At 32.6% G+C, this 26,758-nt stretch overlaps 2 protein-coding genes across 5 annotated transcripts in view; both read right to left on the reverse strand.

The window, feature by feature from the left end:
* Positions 1-4,167: 4,167 nt before the first annotated feature.
* The window catches only part of LOC143154937 (very long chain fatty acid elongase 6-like), a 40,971-nt gene continuing 18,380 nt past the window's right edge, over positions 4,168-26,758 (reverse strand). For all 4 annotated transcript variants that reach the window (XM_076327050.1, XM_076327053.1, XM_076327051.1 and 1 more), the window contains 2 exons: positions 9,615-10,014; positions 4,168-8,905 (listed from right to left, as the gene is read on the reverse strand). In XM_076327050.1, the coding sequence (XP_076183165.1) occupies positions 8,356-8,905; positions 9,615-9,940 (876 nt within the window). In that variant the 5' untranslated portion in view covers positions 9,941-10,014 and the 3' untranslated portion in view covers positions 4,168-8,355. The remainder of the gene's footprint in view (positions 8,906-9,614; positions 10,015-26,758) is intronic.
* Positions 10,382-13,812, reverse strand: LOC143143189 (histone-lysine N-methyltransferase SETMAR-like). The gene is given in 1 exon segment (XM_076304197.1): positions 10,382-13,812. A coding segment is annotated over 1 exon segment (654 nt). The 3' UTR covers positions 10,382-13,158.

Consider the following 26,758-nt stretch of genomic DNA (forward strand, 5'->3'; position numbering starts at 1 on the left):
TTCAAGAAGGTAATATTAGAAATATTGTATAATTTTGTATTTTCTAAATACATGAAGAGTATGCAGTTATTTAATATTGTACAGATGTTTATTTCAAATTATTATGCACATTATTCTTTGATGATACACGCAATCAATTGGTAATCTTAATTATTGTAATTTATAAATTAAAGATTATCCCAAGGTCATTGTATAGTAGGTCGTTCAATTCGTCTATCCGTAAACAATAATGCTATCAAGTTCAAAACATATAGTTATTTGAAATACTCAAAGTGACTTCAATTTTTTATTGAATAAAAAAATTTTTCATCACTTTTCTTACGAATAGATAAAATAATATAATTATCATTCATGATTGTATAGCTTAGATTATTTTGATCTATATCTAACAATTCCTGAATATCGTTGGCAAAAACCAGTTACCTACGTCATTTAAATATGTATATGACCTATTCTGTGTCGGATAATCGGTCGCGTTCGCGTAACCGAAATCCGGATAATCAACGTTCCACTGTATACATATGTAAATTGAAACGCAATAGCTACGCATAACTATCTAGGTACGTCTAGAGTATGTAGCTGGCGGTTAATCCATTGTATTCATTGAGATATTTTTGCTACCTTGTTTGTTCCTGTAATTCTTCCAGTCTGACAGTAATATCGGGCAAAATATAATTAAATTAACAATTGACAATTGCAATTCATGATTAATTCTTTTAACTATAAGAATCAATTATTTGCAACAATTACAAATGATCAATTGTCTATTGCAGTAGTAATTCTTTTGGAATTACAATTAACAATTAAAGAATTATAACTCTTCGTAAACTGTGATAATTTCTTTTACGAAAATCATTTCTAGTTTCAATTCTAAACCATTTATGTATTAATATGTGACATACGTCAAGTAGAAAATAATTGTAATGTTTTGCTGTGATTCACCAGTTAATTTTCCGATTAACCGGATTGTAAATACTAATCGGTTATCTAAATATTTTATTAAAAATATTTATCTTAACGCTATTACATATTTTTATCACTGTGACATAATAGTTGAGGTCAAGACCAATCACATGATCAATGATAACATGACCTTTATGTGATCTTGAGTACGAACAATATAGTTATATATACAGTGAGTCACAGCCAAAATCGTACATCACATATACGAATACGTTTCGTCTCGTGAAAAAGTTCAGGAAAGATATGGGGGAAAAAATATCATGAATCTATATTGTAAATGTATCTATATTTATTATGTAGTAGTATCAAAAGGAACAAAGTTGTCTAAATATAAAAAAAAAACAAAGTTACTATGATTCAATTTATACCTGACTGACCGAATTGAAACTGGTCGTTCGAAGGGAACACTCACTGAGTTATAACATCGAGAATGAACGAAATAGAGCAATAGCGAGTAGCAACTATTAATGCAAGATAAAATTTTGTATACTTTTTTCTATTATATTTTTGTGAAAGTACATAAGAAACAATGGATTGGCGAAGTTTTCCCGATGAAAATGAGTCCAAACATGACCGTGTTTCAAGGTGCACGTACTTGCGTTATTCGAAAGACTTTCATTTTATACACACGTAATTAAAGATAATTCAAATAGAGTCATACTTGCACTTATTTATATGTAGAAAAATTTACTAATGCATTGATAACACTGGCATGAAAGTATAGCGAAAGGTATAAAAATGTTGAGTTTAATTAAAAGATGAAATGTAGTGCACATCAAAGAACGTCTTTTGCGCTCAAAAGACATAAGAAACAATGATGGAATGGAGTCAAATGAAATTAAGGATTACTGTAATTGTAAAATTGAATCATCATATGAGATTGTTTATTAAAAGTTTTAATTGCGACTATAAATGATTGGTGTACAGTGAACTTTTTCACTGCGGAATTAAGCAATGATAGGAAAAACAGTTTAGTTACTAATAACGATGCTTATAAATGTACGGTAAAATGAAAAAAAGGTACTTTTTTTATTGTTCTCTCCAATCGTTTATTACGATCTTACGGAATTAGCCACAAAAATGAAGAAGTTTATGTGAGGGCGGTCCGATAAGTACTTAGCCTCACCACCCGATGGTCGCCACGATCGCAAGAAAAATTTATTACCTTGTAGTACATTCTTGTAGACAGCTACTGTCAAAATTTCAGCCGAATTGGACTCATATTTTTGTTTTGACCGCGTGTGGAAGCGGGTGTGTCCGCGTATTTTAGAAAAATGGAAAAAGAGCAATATCGGTCGGTGATTCGATTCTTATTTTTGGAAGGGAAATCGCGCAGCGAAATCAAAGAGCGCTTGGATGCTGTGTACGGTGATTCTTCTCCTTTGATGGCGACCGTCAAAAATTGGTTTAACGAGTTTCAACGTGGTCGCACGTCGGTTTTTGATGAGCCACGTCCAGGTGCCCCGAAAACGGCTACCACGGAGGATAACGTGAAAAAAATTCACGATCTCGTATTGGCAGACCGCCGATTGAAGGTGCGCGAGATAGCTGAGACAGTAGGCATCTCAAAAGACCGCGTGGGTCATATCCTGCATGAAATATTGGGCATGAGAAAGCTGTCGGCGCGATGGGTGCCGCGTTTGCTTAGTCCGGACAACATGCGCAACCGTGAGACCACTTCGGAGCAGTGTTTGATGCTGTTTAGGCGCAATCCGAAGGAGTTTCTGCGTCGTTTCGTGACCGTCGATGAAACATGGATCCACTGGTACACACCAGAGACCAAGGAACAGTCGAAACAGTGGACTTCACCCGGCGAACGTGCTCCGAAGAAGGCGAAGTCTGTCCTATCGGCCGGAAAGCTGATGGTCACCGTTTTTTGGGATTCAAAAGGTGTGATCTACATCGATTACCTGGACAAAGGCAAAACGGTCACAGGGCTCTACTATGCCAGTTTATTGGGCCGATTCGACGCCGAATTGCAGGAAAAACGGCCCCATTTGGCGAAGAAAAAAGTGCCCTTCCACCATGACGACGCACCGGCTCACACCTCCGCTGTCGCCACGGCCAAATTGGTCGAATTAGGCTACGAACTGCTGCCCCATCCACCGTATTCTCCAGATTTGGCCCCGTGCGACTTCTTTTTGTTTCCAAACTTGAAAAAGTCACTCGCCGGGCAGAAATTTGAGTCGAATGAGGAGGTTATCGCCGCCACGGAGGCCTACTTTACAGACCTCCAGAAAACGTATTTTTCAGACGGGTTGAAGAAGTTGGAGCATCGCTGGGTCAAGTGTATCGAGCTGAAAGGAGATTATATAGAGAAATAAATCGCCACTTTTCCAAAATTTTCGTTTTTCTTTTGTAGGCTAAGTACTTATCGGACCGCCCTCGTATCTGGTGTTTTCTTTAGTAGAGTATCTAAAGTAATATCGTTTACTTCGTTCAAGTTTATTTGAGCGTAGCAGTTAATGGACAAAATATTAAGAATTGTGAGCTAGTGGAAAGGCAATTGAAAACGATCATGTACAGGCAGAGCCTTACGTAGTGCAGAACACAAGCGTTTGACACCTCGTTTGGTTTGAATTGGGGTATGGTCGTGCGATGTCGTTGAGTGTGTCGCTCTTATATTTTGTTGACAGTAGCAGTAGACAATCAAAGAAAAGGAACGAGTGAGATTAAATGAGTGCGAACAAGAAAGAATTAATAGTAGTCGTAGCAAAGGACAATGTGTGAGAAAGAGTGGGATACATACAGGTGAAATTATAGATCGAATGAAATTGTTAACTTTTGAGTGCTTTGACGTTAATTTTAAATACTACATTCTAGAAAGTAGCTTTTCTTGTGGACGTAATGTTTTAATTTCGCAAAATTTTAGCGTCGCTACAATATACAATTGAAGATTCAATTTGAGTACAAATTGAACGTGAAATCTCCTTTTTAAATAAAAGTTAGAAAGTAAAGATCATTAATGTTCAAATAAATAAACTTTATTCAAAATCTTATTAATATATTAAAAGTATTTTAAACGTGGTAGTCGGCACCTTACAAAGAAGTCGCTGATCTGTGTTATATTTCACGCTTCAATTGATGAGCATACCGAAAATGAAAAAAGTTTTGATAATCTTAGAGTGAGGATTTACTGTAGCAGGAAGTTGGGTAATGAGTTTTGAAATAAAATAATGTGATATTTAATAATTAGAAGAAACGTTTTCATACCTCCCGTCATAAATTATTATTGTTGATGTACAATGTTTATATATAATAAATAAAAATATAGATAATAACAACAGAAATCATACCAACAAATTATACAATTATCTAACTGTCGCTCGTGATATTTCTTTCATAACACGCACATACAAACTTTATCTTTAGTTCTTTTTACGTGTTACTTTCGTTTATGTTGATATATACCTATGCGTGTTCAGAGTCATTCTAAGCGAAAAAGAAATCAACTAAAATCAAATCCTTTCTCCATTTATTTTAATGGGCTTTTGGTCTCTTTTGTGTTCATTTCATGCACCTTTACTTACACAAGTTGATATCCACTAGAATTTTGGTAATTTATTTTAATAAATTGCAAATAAAGCAATTGCAAGTAGAATCTTTCTTGTATTTCGTTGTTTACTTAACGTTTACTTCTATATTTTTCAAGTAATGAAAAGCTTAATAAACTGTACATTTTATACAACGGCAGACAGTATGTTTAAAACATATGTTCCAAAATGTACGAATAAATGTTCAAAACTCTTCTTACTTAACCGAACAGCAATTTGTCTCTCGTCGTCTATTCATTTATCTTCTAAAAAAACTAGTTCTCGTATCTCAAAAAAATGTCTGCTTTCTTGAACTGTTCATGATTACCGCTATTACGATAACCCAGTAGTTACAACTTTGGTGATGTAACAAATGTAGCGCTTAATTATTACGTTACCTGTATAAATGTTGATTCGAAGTTTCGAATCAATTTGCTAAATTTCTCCTATGGAAACACATTTTGTTTCTTCGTTAGAAATGCATGCATTTTGAACTTCAAATTGTAATAAACTGTTGCTCTTCTATCGACGATAAAAGCAGCACTCAATTAACTAATCATTTAATTGTAATAATTAGTAGCTACAGTATCGCCACAAAGTAGTTATTAATTACTAAATCGCGATTTAAGAAAATCCTCTTAAAATTGAGACGTCTATAATCAATGAAAAGAAATAAGTATTTGCAATAATTGCTCGTTTAAACAGTACTAAGTAAAACGAAATAATTGTGAACGAATAGATAATGATACACTATCTAAACTACTATTAACAAAAGGAGAACGGAATCTAATTTTCATTGCATCCACATTTAATATCAAACATACAGAAAGAGGTACTTGAAATTAACACCTTCGTTTACATCACTGTCATTATATGTTGCGAGAGGCGGATTAAATAAAGGTTGCATGTTTTTATGCAAAGATAAAATTCAATAGAATTTATTGGATGAATAGCCAGTAGATAGGAAGTCGATAGTGATCTTCATTTCTTTTAAATAGAAACATATTTTTTACAGCAGGATTTTAATGCATATTATAACGAATTCAATTATTCTACTCTAAAGAAAATGATAATATTATTAGGGATAATAATTTCAAATGCCTCATCCTATATAATGTTAATTAGTGTATGAATCGCATACGCTAACAACATTTCTTTAATTCAGTATGATAATGCGATATTGGTTAATATACATTTGTGACAATTTTTATAATAGATATAAAATTCATGTTACTTGTTTATTATATCACATAATATCGATTATCATTCTACTGATATTAATTCCAATACTAAAAGGCAATAATAGAAGCATTTGTATATTTCGGCAGTCGTTGACAGATCACCAAATGTATTAATATAATTAATATAAAAGAAAGAATCTTAGTTTATTGCAAATACTTTTTATTGCTATATTACACGCTTGGTTTTATTTGTCTCGTTTTATTACGTATTCTTGGGTTTTCCCACATTTTACAATAAATTTACAATAAGAATTATAAATTCATTGTTAGAAAGGATTTCCTATAAAATGTTCGCTTTTTTTTTTTAAATTTATTTATTCTAATGTTTTTTTTTTCTTTGAGGGTAGTAGTTTGACACGGATACTTATGCTCCGAATCAAACGTTCATTTCTTACCAACTAAATGAAATACGCATATTTGACTGCCATCATGACTGTAATTAATATTATTTAATTAAATAAATAAACAAGTTTAATCACTCAAATCGTTTGAATTCAACGTATCAGTACTTTTGCGATATTTCGTCATAAATTAAATATTATATTTTTCGTTGGATTGATTTTTTCGTTAATGTTACCACTGAGCTTTACTACACAATGGAGAGCAGGTTTGGGTCGCAGTAATGTCTACTATTTTATACAAATTAGACACTTGTAAAAATTGTATAATTATTTATGACTATTAATTGTGTCTAAATTAAATAATCAAGGGAATTATCTATAAACAATATTTAAATTACAGTTACAAGTACGCATGATACTAGATTAGTATACCGGCGTCAAAATTTTATCGTTAATATTTGTGCGAATGAGGAGGAAATCGGTAATTTATGGAAAAAAGTGTGTCCAATTAAAAGTCATGTAAAACGTTAAAAGGAAGGTACATAAATAATTTCCGGTATGGAAGTGCGCATCGATCAGCGGCATGGACAAACCATTTAAATATTGAAGCACGTATCAATACACTCCTGTTTTGGCTAATAAATGCTTTCATTCTGACCATACGACTAGAATAGGTCAGTGTACATTTCAAAGGGCGACCAGCCCTACAAAGATATTAATTTAACGAATTTAGGAGAAAAAAGTTCTTTGTCTTGCAAGTAGTTTTTTTAATGGAATTATTAATTTTTCTTTCAATAAAAACTTATTTTAAAACCTTTATAATTCATAATCTTTTATGAAAACACATTTTTTTTATTCTCGTTATGTGACAGATATTTAAGAGAAAACTCGTTCAATTAATTCTTTTAAATTGTATGTAAAATAACGTACAATTATATTAAATTTCAATTATTATATTATACGAATTGCAAATGATTTAAACAACTGAATAAATAAAGAATATAATTTGTACGAAAACTTCGGAACAAATTATGTGATATAAAATTTTGCAAACCGAAGAAATGTCTTTGCAGAGCTGGCTGCACCCCCAACGTTATAAAATATCGGTAAGCAGCTCATTTTATTATACTAGCGGCATAAGATAGTCGTGATAGAAAATAGTAAATATAAACTTTCTTTTTTTTTTCTTCTAATGGTCACGAATGATTAAATCACTGTTAACAGTACTTGATTATAATTTCATTCTCCAATTTTTGTCAACCTTCTTTTCATTATTTTTTTACGAAAAATATTTCTTAGCTCGTTTTGGAGATAGGCCCAATGAAATTTCAGTGGACATAATGCTTTTTGTCCACTTTTTCGGCTTTTTCGAAAACAATTTGAATTCTTATTCCGGTAGAACGAGGCTTCGGAACGGTTTCTTATTTTTCATTCCTTTTCTGTTGTTATTAATATCAATTTTTAATACGTCATGTAAAAAAATTCTAGTATAAATTTGATACTAGTTAAAAAGAAAATTTAAAGCGATGGTGTAAAGAAAAATTTCTATTAGATCAATCACGATACATATTTCGAAGTATCATTTATATTGCACTTATACAAATTGCCATACATTCTTTATCATATTTGACCATATTTATTCTTCTTCATATATATATATATATAACATTAAATATGTCAAACATCCGTAAATTTAGTAGAAAATATATTATATTTACTGTTAAATGCGTTATGCTCAACATATTTTTCAGTATTAAATAATTCCATGTTAAATAATTTATTATGCAACGTGACATATCCTTAAAAATTATATCGCTAACCTCGTTCTACCAAGGTTTTTGTAATATTCTAACTCCATAGACGTTACCCAAAAAATGTTATCAAGAAACTTCTTCAGAAATTATTTCTAGAACAAAAAAATATTTTCAAGAAATGCCTCTAAGAAGCTCCTTTATTAGCTGATAACACATTTAACATTAAATATGTTAAACAGGTTATCATTAAATTTATTACTAAATTCAGTGTGCAACATTTAATATTATCATAAAATTCAGTGTGCTGTATCTTCAAATAACGCATCTCCCCCCTGTCACCCTACCGTACAACTTTGTGACTTCAAGTTAACAAAAACTTCTAAAACCGAAAAACATTTTCAAGGTGCATTTCTTGAAAAGCATTCCCAAAATACATCTTTAAAAAGCATATTCAAAAGGCATTTTCAAGAAATGTCTTCGGAAATCGTCTCTAGAAAATGTTTTCAAAAATTGTCTGTGTGCTTTAATTAGCCTTGAGCTTTTCGTACTCCACTGATCCATTGGCGTAATTCTTTTTCTCCACTTTATTGCTATGTTTGCGGCCTAGGTAGGACTTGTGGAAGAATTTAGCGAAAAGGACAAAATAACTGAAGTACATGGCCAAACTGAATTTAAGATTGACACGTGAGACGTGGCAGTCAATGTGGCCACTTTCCATATACTGATAAGTTGTAATATTTATGATGCACCCGCTAACCATTTGTACTAGCTGCAGCGTCGTGATCAGCATGGAAATCCATTTAGGTGGTTTGTAGCGCATCGCCTTGAGAGCATAATACGAGTACATTACGGAGTGAACAAAGTAGTTCATTACAATAAACCACCTGGCGGATGCTGTGTATTCCGAGTATGAAAACCACGAGTAAAGAAGCACTGTTATATGGTGATACCAATGTAGAAAGATAAGAGGCTGCTTTCTTAACACAATGAAGATCGTGTCACCAAGTTCTGGAAGCTTTGATAGCACGAACATCCATGACCAAAAACCAGACACGCAGTCATGCTCGATGAAACTGAAAACAAAAAATCATTCTCCTATCATTGCTTTACTACATTGACTTGTTATCGTCTTATAATGTGTGCATATACTCGAAATGTTTAAACAATTTTTGTGTTACGTATATTTTGTGTAACTACGATAAAGTTACGTGTGAAGCTCATTAAGAGAGATAGTTTCATTTCGTAATGATTTAATAATTAATACTCGAGTGAATAAGCCGACATATATACAAGAAAAAGAAGAAAAATGCAAAACAAAAACGAATAACAAACTAATATTGTAAGTACATAGATAACAATTAGATTACTTAAGTCTATAAAATTTCTAATTACACAATCTAGACTGAATCTTATCTCATAATATTATACATCCGCTTTAAAGAGAAGTGTTGATAGGTATGAAAGGTATATGAAACTAAAGTGTAAATATTACAAAGCACTATAACAGGAGAAAACTCTTTCTTAAGTGAAGTGTTATTGAATTGATACTTGTCCGCTTAAATAAAAGCATTGCCATTTTGTGCTAGGGCATATAATTTAGTACAAGCACGTATATACATGATTTTAAAATTAATATTTCATCAATCATAAGTTACTGGTTAGGTAAAATCAATTCTTCTAAGTATTTGTACAATATCAACAAAGTAATGCGAATGTATCGGCAAACACAAAAATTGTTTTTGAAATTACGTTAGTTAAGTGGAAAAAGAGAGGAGGAATTACCTAGGTATACAAATACTATGGTAAAACCCATAATGCCTTAGCACGTGGATCAATTCTGGCGCTGTTCTAGTAAATCCAATAATGGAAAATGTTGCAAGCAGTGTGCTCCACAGTGAAAGCAAGCCTCTTAGCTCAAACTTTGGTCTAGTTGACATGTAATGCTGCCCACCAAATACTAAGATCATATAAATGCCACAATAGTAGAAACCATTTGTCCAATTCTTCATCATCCACATTCTGGTGTCCAAATGTTTGAAGGTTTCTTCAAAGTTGAAAACGTACGAATAGTTTGGTACAGTGACCTCCATATAATCCATTTTATTCATCTTGAAATATTGTTCAGTCTCTTTTCCACAAAATGTTACAGAACTCACTTCCTTATGGCGCTATTTCTAACTTACTGGAAAAAAAGACGAGCTATTAAAGACTTTCATTCACAAAGAATTAAAAACATAAAAATAATATTCGTTTTATTCGATTTTTTTTTCTTTTTAAAAATCTCCGTTGTAATATCTAATCTGCGTGATGATTATGGCAAGCAAGTTTATGATATATAAATTGCATTTATCATTCTTAAGTAAATTAAACATGTTTTAAACATTTTTAAAAATTTATACATATGTATTCGCGAAATATATTACAGTTCAATTCGAGGTGTAATAACCCACATTATTATTAGTGTTGATACTTATTTTATACAATGTATGTGTACAATTATGTCATAACTTTAATTAAAGTGCTATCTGTAGTAAAATGTTAAATTGTGCACCATGTAGAAATATCGACACAAGTTTTTTCTTATTCAATTTCTTATTACAAACAAAAAAGTAATTTGAATACATGAATCTTTTCAAATAAAAACTGAAGAGATAATAAAATAATCTAACAGAGAGGTCGCGCACCTGTGGAATCGTCAATTTTTTTTAAATTTTTTCTTGCTCGTCATTGCTCATTATTTACAAAGACGTACGTAGATTCGTATCGAAGATGATATTATATTTTTATTCTGTTTCTTATTTATTTTTTACAATGCACCGACTTTTGAGGATATGATACGCTATTCATGGTATGCTATAAAATTGATAACTGAAAGATCAATTTTTTTTAATGTCAATCAAATATGTTTTCCGAAAACAATACAAAAAGCAAAATGTGTATGGTAATGCATTAGGCATTAAATGTTTTTCATGTTGTTACGTTGCATCCGAAATATTATAAGGAATTCTGAAAACAGATCTCATAATTCGTCCAAATAACGAATATATATTATGAACCGATGTTTCTCAAAATCTAATCAGATTTTGAAATGAGAATTTATTATTCGTGAATTACAGAATATTCCGTGTTTTCAATGTTAGTAGTTATCTGCGAATCACAGAATTATCTGTGTTTTTAGTTTCAATAGTTATTTGCGGATCATGAAATATTCCATGTTTTCAATTTTAGTTATCCTATTATGTTAGAAAAAAAGACTCTTCTATCAGTGATGACTCTATACCTGAAACGTTCACAATCAATGTATTAATAGCCAAAAACGTTATCAAAAAATTTTTCAAAATTTTTCTTAATTACGATACTTCATAGATCAAAAAATAAAAATCGAAGTCATTGCGTTGCGCATATCTGTATGTAGAGATACGAAGAAAGTGGTTCTGTTTCGAGTCAGATGCTCAGGAAGATCTAAAGTAACGAACCAAGCAGAGGATCTGAGAATAAAAGCCACGTCCAAGTGTGATTGACGTCTAACAGCATCGGAAATTCAGGCAAATACGAATGCTATCCGGAAGACTCTATTATCCGTGAGCGGAGAATAAAAAGAAGCTGCTACAACGGGTTGAAAAACATCAGACTTGAACTTTGGAAACATGAAAAAATGTTTTATGGAGTAAAAAGTCGAAATTTTAGTTGGTTGGTGCAAATTGACGAATGTTCAAAGGTTGACGTTGTGACAAAGGAATACTGCATTAATGTACTGTGTTCACAAGTAAGCATTGTGGGACTGAAATTGTTTGGGAATACTGAAAGAGAAAAGATGTAGACAAATACTCGAAGAGACGGCAACCATCAGACGAACAACTAATTGAGCAGAATTTTTGTCTAGAAGAAGACCATTCGAAATATTCTTCGAAGCTCTATGATGAATATTTAAAATGAAAGCACGACGACGAGATATTACAGATCACATTTAGGGCTACTCTAATCACTCGATCTTAATCTTTTGCTGTTCAATTATGCCTGGAAGGCATAAAAAAGAACGTCTAACACTGTACAATTCAATCATGCCTGGTTACACGTTGATGTTTAGACCAATGTTATCTATAGGTCAGGCTCTATCACAGAGACGAGCTATTTTACACTAAAAAGATAGTTAAAAAATTGTTATGCTCTTATAATCAATCCATTACTTAATAAGTAATATCTTTGGTACAAAGAGCAAAATTACTGTGGTTTGTTTCAAATCTGTTAGTTGAACCATCGATAAAGCTTACCTACCAGATTCTATCTTAAACGTAATTAATTATTTGAACGAGTTTGTTCAAATATGCTCCGGAAGGATTTTATAAAACTTTGTAAAAATAACGTTGCTCGGAAACAACTGCAGTAAAACGTTTCAAGCTTATTTTATATTAGTAATGTCACATGGTAAAGACTATTACAGTATTACGCAAGGAGGGTGCGGGGAGTACATTGAACAAATGGATAGGTCAAGGTTCGAAAAGAAGATCACTAAGTTGACGAGCAAACCTGTTTATTAAGACCTGTCTCGAGACAACTTACCGAGATGTTTCGGTATACATATGCAAAATGATGAATATTTAACGAAAAATTTACTACGATTCCATTAATTTTAACAGTGATGGGAGTAAAAACGATGAGAGACGTAATTGAAAAATTGTATCACTCTAAGAGACGAATAATACGACCAGTTGTTGAAGCAGAAACCATTTAACACCCCAAAAGGGTACAGCCCTCAAAAATAAAGTTCAGCAATATGACAATTTTGAAGAAGATAAGGGTACAAGGTACGGACCTGGCACTACTTACACGTCACATTCACAAAGTGTTCCACAATTACCCCTTTTATTTTTATGAAACTGCAGATTTGTAAAGGGAATAAAATTAAGGAACACGTTCATCTTTTGACTACGGTAATTCAAATTTAAAGAAGGAAACTATTGATCGAAATTTCAGTCTTCAGACACTATCGCAAAAACTGTTGGAGATACAAAGTAATTTTTAAATAAATTCTATTGGCCCTTATATAATAGATGTAGTAAAAAGTTCTGAGCGTTTTTCTCTTTATTTCGGCGATGAGATTAACAAAGTTAGAATTTTTGAATTTAGATCGAATATGTTTTGTTCGTTAAGTTTTGTCCATTTTGAAGGCAATTTCACAATTCCGGGATTAAAGAAGTCCTCGTCCCTATTGGTAAAAAACTTGACCAGCACGTTTTCACAAGCCTCTCTTGAGGCCAATTTTTTACCATCAAAAAAATTTTGCAAGTGCTTAAAAAAATGATAATCGCTTGGTGCCAAGTCTGGGCTATTCGGCGAGTGCGATATAACCTCCCATCCAAGCTCTCGGAGCTTCTAGCGCGTCATTAAAGATGTGTGAGGCCCTGGCGTTGTCTTCATGGAACACAACACCCTTCCTATTGGCCAATTTTGGACGCTTCTCGTCGATCGGCTGCTTCAATCTGGTCAGTTGTTGACAGTATAGGTCCGAATTGAGTGATTGGCCCGATGGGAGCAGCTCATAGTGGAGGATTCCCTTCCAATCCCACGAAACACACAATAAAACCTTCTTGGTCGTTAATCCGAGCTTGGCGATCTTTTGGGCCGGTTCATCGCGCTTGGACCACGATCTTTTTCGCCTGTTGTTCTCGTATGTGACCCATTTATCATCCCCAGTCACCATCCGCTTCAAATATGGATCAATTTCGTTACGCTTCGGAAAAGAATCGCAGGCATCAATTCGCTCCAAAAGGTTCTTTTGCGTCAATTCGTGTGACGCCCATACATCGAGCTCCTTCTTGAGACTGGCCTTATGCAAATGATTTTAAACGGTTTTCTGGCTAATCTTCAGTTCCTGGGCAATGGAACAAGCGCTCGCATGCCGGTCTGACTCGACGATTTTCATAATTTTATCATTTTCGACGATTGGCCTACCAGAGCGTGTCTCATCTTCGACATCCATATCACCAGAACGGAAGCGTTGGAACCACCGCTTTGCTGTTGTATTCGATACTGTATTGGGTTCATAAACAGTACAAATTTTTTTGGCCGCCTGTTCTGCTTTTTCACCTTGGACGTAGTAGTATTAAATAATGTATCGAATTCTCTCTTTTTTTACCTCCATTTTGGAACGAACTGGAGGTCATCCACACAACTGGATTCACTAAACACAAAACTGTCTGAGAACTTTTTAAAGTTACGCTTTTTTTAAAGCGTTATGTCGCCTTTAAGTCGCAGTATAGAATGACAAGATGCAACGTATACATCGTGAGATATGGCTCACTAAAACCATCTAATGAAAAACGCTCAAAACTTTTTACTTCGCTCATTATTGTGAAAAATTTTAAAATATATACTTCGATATTTTTTACAGAAGTAATAAATACTAATGCGATTAATTTTCCAACTGTGGAATTTTTGCTTGAAACTTGAACTTGTTACACGTACAGTTTTTATCACCGTTGTCATGGACACGAGGATAAATGCTATACAGTGTCTAAGTAACATTCAATTATATTTGTTTTTTGCCGTGTCAGTCAGTGGGATCGAGATAAAATTTTATACGTTTTCAATAGCACTTGTCCATCTTGGGATATAAATTATGTAACAATGCAAATTTATTTGTAGAAGAGCTCGTTGTAGAAAACATTAAAACATAGTTGTGTGCTATCGCCTTTGCTTTAATAGCAAAAATTTATCTTGACAAAAATTGTTGTAAATTACATTTGAAAACTTTTTTAATCTAGGTAAACTTTCAATAAAATTAATAACAAATAAGAGAAAAAAAAAGTAAACTTTTATGGAAATATACCGCAATTGCCGCGTAAATTAATTTTTTTTGTCTTTGGAGGCAAATAAAAGCTGGGAAAACGTGCGAACATGCTGAACATGTTCAACACGTACGTTTTTATCGTGTTTTTGTCAAACGTAAACATAAGTGTTGGTTTTTACAATAATGTAGGCTTGTATCGCGCAAAACAAAACGGAATAGTACCTATGTTTTTCATTGTTTATGCATAGCTTCTGTAAACAATTCGATATAGTATGTGCAACATATATAGTGACTTCCTTGAGGCCTATTCGAGCAGTGTGTCGTGTAATTCTTTTGTTAGATATATCGGGTGTTCACGCTGTTACTAACGTTTCTTTCTTCTAAAAACTTTAAACCGGGAATTATATAACGTCATGGTCTGTTTATTTCAAATGATTTGGTTATTTGCTAGTCCTTTTGCCAGTCCAAGCAAGTAGTTCCGCGTGCTTTCAATGATGTTCGTAAAATGAAACAATTTATCGTAAACCAAAATTCGTTACCTAAACGAACGATAGAAGTTGTAGAAAACGGAGGCGGTTCTACTCACTCTTAGAAACAAGTACAAATTTATTTTGTTCATATTTATATACTTACAGTTTATATTATATGAAATATATATCTATAGTTTCTGTGTGCTATCATTTTATCTGTGCCCATTCATACGTTAACATTTCTTTTGAGAGGACCGACTGACCTTTCGTTGATCCAAGTTATCTTTACATAATCTACATACAATTCACAACTTTTATATTATCACAATTATAACATGAGAAATTAAAGATAGCACGCACGCGTGTGCTATTTTTTAATCCGAGTGCACGTGTACGTACACGAGCTTTGAAAAAAAAAGTGAGCATTTGAGATAATGGAATAAAATCATGCTCTTTTATCCTTACAATAAACACCAGTTAACAAATTCTCTCTTGTAATAGAAAATAGATAAAAAAAGAAATTTGAAATTAAGTAACTTTCAATTTTGCAATAGCTGAAAATTTTTATAGGTGAATTGTTTTGTGTTGGTAACATATTCATCATTTTGCATACTGTTTTAGACGGGTGTTATGGGACACTCTGTATATGGCATTGACTACAAGTCTGACTAGACGACAGTCTGTTGCGTGAGACAGACGCGCCCCAAAGGGTTAATCTCATTGAGCTGCTATAGCAAGCACGGTGTGTGTGTATCTATGTACAATGTTCACGGGTAGAGACCCTCACGCGATTCCTTCCCTCTCCGCGTCGCTTCTGGGAAACAAAAGAAATCGACGAGTCCTTGTAAAGAAAATATTGTACCTTGTAAAATGACAAACATTGTACCTTGTAAAATGATAAACATTGTACCTTGTGTATACGTTACCCACAAAAGTGTTCGTAAACAAGAACGAAATTTATTCGATTCAATTTTGTTACTATTTACACATAGTTTCTTCGGGATATGTTTACACATAATTAAAGTACATTTCTTAATCTTCAAAACTGTATAGGAGTAAATAAAAACAAATCTTTTTTTCTTTAGTTTAAATTTAGAATTTTGAATAAGTTATATCAAGATAATGATTCTAAATACAAATCGTATTTAGTACAACAATGACTTATCTACAATGTTCCCCATGTGATAGCAATACCTCCCAAGTCTCTAGATTTCACTCCAATTGAACATCTGTTCGATTGTTCTGTTGTGAACGAGTCCAAGTTTTTAAGTTCACCCGTTATACGCCTTAGTTCCCAGCAGCCGCGACGTGTTCATAGAAACTGTAGATAAGTGGCGGTTCTACATTTACGCACACACTACACTCATGAACCCGTGTACGTATATAGTAATCGTAGTAGTGATGGCAATTTTTTGTGAAAATCTCCGAAATTAAGATCGAGCGGCGGTTATATCATATGTACAGAGAAAAAAGTTGTTCAAAATCTTTATCTCGACAATATACTATATTTAAATTTCGTACAAATCGGTGAGGTGTATCTTTTTATGCACAATTACCAGATATTCCGATATTTCAAAATAGGAAGAGAACATATTTTGTTTTTTTAATTTTCTGCGATTTCAAATAATTGTAAAGGGATCTTCTGGGAAGGAAGATCGCGAAGACCCATAGTTTAAGAAGCTTTGGTGTAGTAGGGAGTAGATGTCTGATAAGGTTAGTTTACGATCCGAACGCGTACTTTTTGGTCATACTTTCTTTTTAAGCTGCTTTCCACCTTTTCACATTTCCTTTTGACGAAATTATGTATCAAATTATGAAATAATTTAATGTCCGCATTGGCTGTATTTATCTTCAATTATTAAGTGTTCAACATTGACAAAACGATCAATTCTTCCTGTGGAAACGAGTTTAGGCATAATTTTATTCGGATTATTTTTAGTTATGCGTTAAATGAAACATTTCTGAATTGAGCAAATACGTGCACTTTCGAATAAGATCATCTTCGGACTCATTTTTATCGGGATAATCTCGACAATGTATAACAGGTGTACAGATTTATAAAACTGAGTTTTTGCGACGTCTTGATGGTAGGAATAATTAATAACACGAGCGAAGAGAAAATAAAGAATCACTAAGCATATACATGGAAAATGTTCTCAACCTGAAATCATTACGACACGATGGTCACAGTTAGATAAAATGAATTCGACCTATTAGAAGAGCCAAACATTGATCACTTCATAGGTGAAAGTGTATTATGCAATTTACCGATGTGACGAAATTGTTGAGTCTGAGATTGACTAACACCAAAGGTACATAGCCTCGATTAATTAAAAAGAAATTTGTCGCATTGAAACTTTATAGTATAAAATTTTGGAAAGATGATGAAAAGTACATGATCAATATTGTTTATAAAATGTAAACCGAAACGTTATTTATTTCTTTATCTGAATTCCTGTTATCCAAATAATTTAATTCGTATTCTACCATAGGAATATCGCTATACGAACGTTCTATTATCTAAACATAGCATGTCCTTGTAGAGTACCTATGCCTCCTCGTACCGAAATATTTATCAATAACGATTAAATCAATTCCGATCATCAAAATTCAACATAAAACTATCAATATATGAGTTCACTTCTAAACTAGCCCCAAAATAGAACCTTGCAAGTCTAACTACAGAAATAAGACACGAAATAATTAATAAATTGGAGAGTATTATAAAAGCTATGGTTACAAACATAAAAATGTCGTCATCGAGTCAGAATTAGAAAAATAAGTTTCACTCCAAGCAGTTTAAATCTGCGAGAAAACTATTGTAATTTAGAAGGGAAATATAACATACGAAAATCGTTCTTTTATATTATTTTTTTCATTTCCGTTATTAGTGTATATGTTATTTTTATCGTTGTACCGTTTGTACAAAAGTTATTTGACTCGAAGAAACACATTATGTGGTATAAATAGTTTTTGTGTAGGTAGACCGATAGAGAAGATTTTGGGTTCAAGTTATTTTTTTGAAACAAAACTATTGTGGTGTCGAATTTTCCATGTCCGCTTGGGCCTGCTTCGAGCGCAGATTTAGAAGAGATAGCGCGGGCGAACAGACCTGCGTTAGGGTAAACACTTGGCGCCGATCTGTTCGCTAGGTTTCGTAGAAGGTACAAGTATCCCTTTACAGGGGGTCTTGCAAGACGATCGAGCGTGAAAATGCATGAGAACGAAAGGGAATACATGTGGTTCGGAGAATGTGAAAAGTGTTTGGAAAAGACGAACGATTAGGATGGCCGAACGTGACCGTATGTCTGAAGTAAGAGGGACTGAGGATTAGAGTGAAAGAGAATGAATGTGCGTGGCTATATAGACTGCGAGAGGAACGTTTGGGAAACAGTATGTCCACAGTATGTCCAAAGCATGTCGCGGGCAGTATGTCCAGAGTACGTAACAGTATGAGTAAAAAGACGTAACAAGACGGGACAGTTGGAAAGACGTAAGCGACAAAGACGATAAAGACACGTGCTGAGGGCATCAAGACGATAAGCTGTCTTATACGCGGTCGAACTACCTTTAGTGAAAAGCGAAACTAATCACCAATACCACGTCTAATACTAATAACACTGTAATTTATAATATACTTAAATATACATCAATGCACCGCACAAGTACAACAATTATTTAGGGGCTCGTACGGGGACCAACAATTTTGCACACTCGTCTGTGATCGAAAAACAACACTATGTATTTCTTTTATTCATAATATGATAGCGTTTGTTCAGACAAATTCAACGACCGAGTAGATGATATCATAAAAGAGTTAGATCAGCATGAATCGTGAATTGTCGGTCAGGCTGAAGAAGCCTGAGTGATTGTGCTACTTGCTCGTACCAGATTAATTCAATTTTTGACCATATGTTTCTATTGTAGTATGGAAAGGATGTCAAATTATTATTATTTAGTATGTACTCTACCCAATATTAATAATTATGAATTGTTCTAAATGACATAAATGATAGATTTTAATCTTTATTTATCATCATTTTATTTCTTAACACGTCCACCATCATTAAGAATAGACGTTTTTAATCTTTTTAAAAATGATCTTTTGACATTTTCTTTTAATATTTTTTAATTTATTCTTCCACGTGCGACTATGATTCTTGCGTGATAGTTGTCGACATTTTCAACTGGTGCCTAGGAAACTATCTGCTTTAGATAACCCCACAGGAAAAAAAAAACATTAACTAAGATCTAAGGATTTTGGCAGCCATGTAATCTACTTATTACGAAAATTATCGTTCAGCCAATTTCAAACTAATGCGGCGTAATGAGCAGAGGCACTGTTATGTTGGAATCAAAGTTTTTGTTTTAATATTAATAGTGTGTTGTCCAAAATATTGGATACATAGGTAAACTTAACATTTTGTCGAAGTAAAATTTAGTGGATTTATTTGTATGGACAATTTATAAATAAATTATTTTACAGGGGGGTAAACAGTACAATTATTGACCACTGAACAGTGATTAGCCCTTTTATAAAAACAGAAAAGTATTAAGAAATGGCTAATTCTTTATTCTTTTTGAAGAACATATTCAAACTGCTTGTACTTTTTTGCTTCGATGCAATTAATAAACGATGAGCAGTTGTTAGTTACCGGTAGGACAATTATTCTTCATTTCGTTATTTCATTTGTTGTGTGTTTTTTCTTCTCCTTATACGGTGTACAAAAACAAATTGAACAACTATCATAATAACCATATCGTTCCCTAGAATTTATTCTCGAGATTTGCATTAGAAGGTATTTCAACTTTTCTAAACATTCACGCAGCAGATTGAATTATGCATTCATACCTGTACGTAAACACTGACTATTATTAGGAGCGATAACCGAAGGTACTTACATTTGCATTCCGTTTGCAATTGTTAAGGTTGCGACTGTTGACTTTAATGCACTACTTGAAGGCTTTTAATTAATTTTTCAATGGGTTTGAATAATGCAACATCAACAGGTTGTAGGATTATTTTGCAATTAATATTCATTTCGTCGTCAATAAGCAATACTTTAACCATTGTTATTGTTTTATCTATGATTTACAATAAATGCACGATAAAAATATGTCCTTGCCTTACAATTTAATACCGGGGTGTAAGTGTAATCTAGTTTTAAAACTTTGTTAATTATACAACGCTTAAAATTTCCACGTTGTATTTTATTTTCGCTACTATTTACAAAACGTCAAAAACAAAATGATCGAAAATAATATTCGAAGACTTTTAAATGTGACAAATATCTAAATACTCGATTAGTACACAAAATATTTGAATAATATTCGTTGAATATTTAAATCACCAAAGTCTTCAAATATTCAAATACAAGATGTCCCAATCATCGCCGGTCGATTTGAATTTCGCGCTATCTAGACAGATAGGAAATTAATTATGGAAAAGTACACGGTGAAAGAACGCGTGCAACAAATTATTCAGATGTATTACGAAAAATCGCGAGCTATAACGTTAACGATTCGGGAACTTCGTAATCGTTTCCCTCGAAATCATGTGATCTGTAAAAAAAAAAGTTGTGGCAACCATTTGGAAGATATCTTGTTCTATTATTAACTCTCAAGTTTGTACTTTTAAATAAAGAAAATATCAAGATTACTTAAACCGTTTGAGTTTTATTCAAAAAGTAAATCGACCGGTGATGATTGGCACACCTCTATATATAGAAAAATGTTTTGAATATTTCTAAAGTATTTGTGCTCGAAGGTCTTTTGAACTATTAATGGCTATTTCATAAACTACCGATTGTAAATTATTATCCCCAAAAATAAAAATCTAATACGATATTTATCATCGAAAAATAAAAGAACACTATTTATCGCAAAAATCCAACATCCCCCTCCCCCCTTCTGCATACGCGTACACGTGTACGCTGATTGTTCATCTTTTGCCGCTCGTTCTTCTCTCGCTTTATAACCCACTCTGTGATTCTGGTGCACGCTCTTAAATCTAAGTCTTTTGCACGCAACCCACCGCCGCTTGACCTTAACATTAACCGCCTCGCCAGACAGCTTGTCTTATGCCGCACACTCGCAAGATGTCTGTCTACACTTCCCTCTCCTCCTCTAGCTTCGACTCACCCTCTTTCTCCATCCTGATCTCCTTCTCTCTGTGCCCTCGTCCACCCCCACTCTCATCGTTTTCATTTTCTCTCTCAAACTTATCCCCTCTGACCACTACTCCCTCTCCACTTATTATCCCCGTTTTCCACACATCTTTTCTCATCCCCCCTGTGTCATTCATTCAATTATCCCCCTCCCCAAATGTCCCCAGTATATCTTTTTACCCACCCCTTCTCCTAATATATATAACAAGATATCTTCCAAATGGTTGCCACAACTTTTTTTTTTTACAGATCACATGATTTCGAGGGAAACGATTACGAAGTTCCCGAATCGTTAACGTTATAACTCGCAATTTTTCGTAATACATCTGAATAATTTGTTGCACGCGTTCTTATATATATATATATATATATATATATATATATATATATATATATAATATATATATTTAATGCTCCTAAGTCTCTGTTACCCGATTTACATACTTCACATTCTTATTCTTATGCAATCTAATACGTATCCCCATTCGTACAGTTGTATAACCAATACCTCGCGATGAGCCATTCCCTCAAACATGTAAAATTCAAGTCTTCCTTCTTTCTTTTCAAATACCATTCCGCTCATTCTCACTCTTATCTCATTTCTGACATCTTTTCGTAATCTCACCTCCACCTATTCTCTTTGTTTCATCAATTACCATATATTCTAAAGTACACCCATCCAAAAGAGGGATTTAAACGTTCTTAGAGTCTCATTCTTCTGCTCCAGTCATCTTAGAATCTCTTTCTACCAATTCTCCATATTTCCCTTATAATACAAGAACTATACTTTAAGACATTATCAAAAATTTTGTAACATTATCACTATTTAAAACATTAAACTTTCGACTATACACTTAAGGTTTTTGAATATAAAAACTAAGAAAATAGAGGAGCATTCGGTCGCATCTATAATAATAGTTGTAATTATAGAAGGAGAATATATTATGAGGTCGTGATAAGTCGAAGGAGACCCGAGAAAAGCACTAGAGGTTGACTATTTCATTTCTAACTGAATTAATTGATTATTAAATACTGAAATTTACAGCAATTCACAACAAATATTACAAGATTACAATTTCTGTACTAATAAACTGTCCCTTTTCTTGTATTGAAATTTTTACAATGTACTGTGTACTTTTTTTTGCGGTTTCTTTTTTCATTGATAGTAACATTATGGTAGTACAAGTTACGAGACGAAATAAACCCAGTCAAAACTCGTTTAGATACATCCTGACATTCATGAATGTGGAATTTTATTCGAACGGTAGTGTTTGGCAACAGGTTTCTACCGTATTAATGAATTCTTCTTTTTATTTAGCGGTTTGGTATTTCTTATTTATTCAAAAATATCCTTGGGAATGTAACAGACATGGCTACCACTTACAAGTACATATTTGCCCGCCAAGTATTTTCAACATGTGTCAAAATAGCAACAGTTTTTAAGGATAAAATAGTATATTTTTAATTTTCTAGTCGTGGATAACCTATGTACACATTCTATTTGTGAACAAATGTCAAAATTGAATATTTTATATTTATGCGATCAATACTCTTCCGTCTGCATAAATTTTTGTTGGGAAATTTACATTAATTAGTGTAATTTTGCGACAGACTTTGTTTTTTAAATGCTCTCTAAAAAAGTAATCAAGTGACGTCAAATGCGGAGAACGAATAAGATTTCTGTAATTATTATTGTAGTTTTTGATCCCATATACAATCATAACTTTTTACTCAACATTTAACATTTTTTTCAATTGTAAGGTCAAATTTTACACATTACGATTAAAAAATTGAAGGTAATTTTCATAGACCGACAAAAAAGCAAAGCAACAAAAAACTAATTATACATTATGTATCTTCCTTTGCGTCATATAACTTTTGTTTGAAATATTTGTTCATATAAAAAACAGTATACAAGTAATTAAGATGGTAGCTTTTGGTGATTTACCTGGTACATTCGTTATTTGTAAAACATTTCAAAAATATTTGCAATAAATTTAAAAAAAACATCAAATACATATATGAAAGTGAAATAAACGGTTTCTTTAGCAAAAAATATTGTAATGTATGCGTATCTGTAATTTATTTTGTCTTTTTTGGAAAAATGGCAATAAATATGGCAAAAACCAAAGTATTGTCAGCGGAAGTGCGTGTCATGATAAAAGTAACCGTAAAATTAAAGTAGAATAGAACCTAATTGGAATAGAACAAAATATTATTCAAGAATAATAATTCTTTACGAATAATACGCTGAGTGCGTCAATTTCGTTTACTTTTTCATGCAGATCACGTATGCCAAGGATGATCCACGATATTACATTCGTTGTATATGTTTGTAAGACTTAATTTACAACATCCATAAGACTACAAATTAATTATTAGGAGAAGAAAGCCTTCGATGGCCCACAGTATGTTGATTTCGCTATATATTATATTATAATTATGCTTTTCTATTGGTTCATTAAATTTTTTTACATACTTATAAATATTGTGAAATTAATTAAAAACTGGAGCTTTTTCTACTATTGATTAATTCAACAATGAGAAGGTTAAAATGTTATTTTGGATGAAAAACAAAATCATATATAATATAGGATAAAACAATACTTTCCCTAGAAAGACCTTGAAATTTTGTACACAGTTTTGCATCACACACTTGTGCAAATATGCCTATTTTTCGTTAGATTTATTACGGTCTGAATACAAGAACAGACTAAACGTGAATTCCAACCTGAGACTACTTTCCAGACAGATTTATCGTACGATAAGGCACGCAAGTATTGTTGGATATGACTGTTTGGAGAATAATTGTAAAGTATGCGAGGTTGTTGTACAAGCTGTCATACAACGTTGTTGTACTGCACTATCATAAAACATTTGGGGTCATTTCAGTTTCGAAATACAAGTGGTGAAGCATAACATTTGTATTTCGATATATTTCTTCAGTCGATCAAGTATATTATTTTTCTATAAAATTTATCAAACGACAAGTAGTCAGTGTTATGTATGTGAGAGAAACGACGAACGACAGGTGGTCGACTCATCGTATAATAAATCGTTACGCTTATAACCCCTATCACACCTGACAGTCCTCACATAAATACCGAAAAGCGTTACCATCGATCTTATTAAATTTAGATTTGTCTAATTCTTTTTTACAATTTTATAAACATTGTTTTCTATTTATAACACATTTTTTACTTTTCCTCCTTACAAAAAGGAAAAAAAAACCAAGAATATGTATATTGCTTTAGTATTTATCAAATATAAATATGAAATTATTTAATTTAAATAACAATATTATTCATGAAAGTTCAAGGAAAGGTGAAGTGGAGCTGAAAAACACTTTTTTATGAAATTTTAAATTTATTACTGCCTGCGTAATTAGGTTCGATAGTAAAAATGATAAGAACTACCTTCACGAGCGTTACTCGTGGGTTTTCATTGCTATATCGAAAATAAATTTGTAACTCAACGAAGTGTTAACGAAACAAAATTCGTTTCCGTTCGATTTCGTCAATGAATGGGTTAAAATTCAAAAATCAGCAGCTATCGAAATTAACTAAATTTATTTACGTCTTATGTACTTAAATTATAATAGAATTAAGAACAACTCGCAAAAACTGTTACGAATTTTTTCCTATTGAATTTACATTATCTGTAATAATATTATCGATTACATTGTTCCAGTGAACGAAAAAAAGCTGTATTTACAAGACAAGCTAATACATTTAAATTTATAATAACTTTAAAAAACTATAATAATGATTGAAATCCACATTACTTAAAACCACTTTGTTAGGCAATTATTATAATATTCTGCATATGATTCTTAGTCAATCCAATTATTTCTACAGTCCTCAGTTTTTTACAGAACTAAAAAAGTTGTCGAATAATCTGTGCTTCATCTCGTATACGTCGGTGAAACATAACTATGATCCATCCAAAGAGGCAAGATATTAATATTTATACCACAAACTTAGTATTTAAGAAAAAAAAAGTCTTCTTTTGCCCTGAATTAGACATATTTTCCTCCTCGAATTAGTTGAAACTATTCGATTCTTACTATTCAAATAATTTAATATTCGAATAGTAAGAATAAATTTTGAATACCTGAATATTATGCTACACAGTTTCATGGAAAATCGATAAGAAATGCAAAAATAAAAATATCTGGAAATGCGTTCAATAAACGTATCACGTTCATAATGCTATCACTTGTTCGCACAAAAAACTTTCTGTCATATTTACTAACGTGTGGTGACATTATACATATTCAACGGAAATCGTATGTTTCAATCTTGCTCTATGAAAACAAAAGTGAAATAGAACAGGAGCGGATCGGAGAGGCTAAAAGCGAATGAAGAATAGTGCGAGACAGACGAAGCATGGATACTATGTCTCGTTCTATCTTTTGGATGCCCGATACTCGGTTCTCTGCGTGCAATATAATTCATTTGTCTCTTTTCTCACTTGTTTTCGGTACCTCTGACTCGTTCTTGTTCCATCTCACTCTCACCTTTGGCTAAAAGGAACCAAACAACGACCACTTGAGAATTGTGTCTCTTCTGCGATATACAGAGTGGGTGAAAAATTCTACATTAAAAAATAATTACAAAATATAATATACAACTTTTCCATCCGAGGCTCCGTTTTCCAGAAAATTGAATTTGAAATTTATTACTTTTATTTTAGCTCTTTGCTTTACAAATATTGTTGGAAATCAAGTGTTTGAAAAATTAAGAAACGATAATACAGTGAGTCACAGCCAAAATCGTACATCACATATGAAAATTTCTTATAACTATTTGTCGCTCTTCTATCGTTGTCTGCTTCATTATTACTATCTTTCTCTTTTTTTTTCTCAATGTAATCTTTCATTTGTTCCATAATTTTCATTTGTTTTCAGGGATTCCCCTTGGGGAATATTACAAAATATATACAGTGCTGGACGAAAGTATTGGCACAGCATCATTGTTCTGATACAAGTGCTTATAACTATGAAACAAATTGATAAAAAGGAGAAATTTTTTAATACATTTATTTATTTATTATTCTAGATTATTATTTAACAGAAACAGTAATATAAATAAAGTGATATGCGAAATAATAACAAAAACATATTTATTGAGCGTTTTAAGCGTGGACAAAAGTATTGGCACATTATACAAAATTTAGTGTAGTTGTATCTCTCGGAAAAAAATCCGATTGTCACTTGATGGTATAGGTAGGGGATTCCCTGATAGTCATTTTTTCTAACAGTCATCCTTAAGTTCAGTCGATTAGCAACATAGGAAATATAACAAGCAACAATGTCAAGAAGAGGGAAAGAAACTACAAGTGAAGAGAGAAAAATAATATTAAATTTGCACAAAATGCGAAAATCTTATAGTGAAATAGCAAAAAGTGTTAATAGAAGTCGATTCACTATTAGAAGTGTCGTAAAACGATTTGAGAATCAATCAGATTTCAAAAGTAGGAATCGAAGTGGACGTCCCT

The sequence above is a fragment of the Ptiloglossa arizonensis genome, chromosome 2 (assembly GCF_051014685.1).
Source record: "Ptiloglossa arizonensis isolate GNS036 chromosome 2, iyPtiAriz1_principal, whole genome shotgun sequence".
NCBI lineage: Eukaryota > Metazoa > Arthropoda > Insecta > Hymenoptera > Colletidae > Ptiloglossa > Ptiloglossa arizonensis.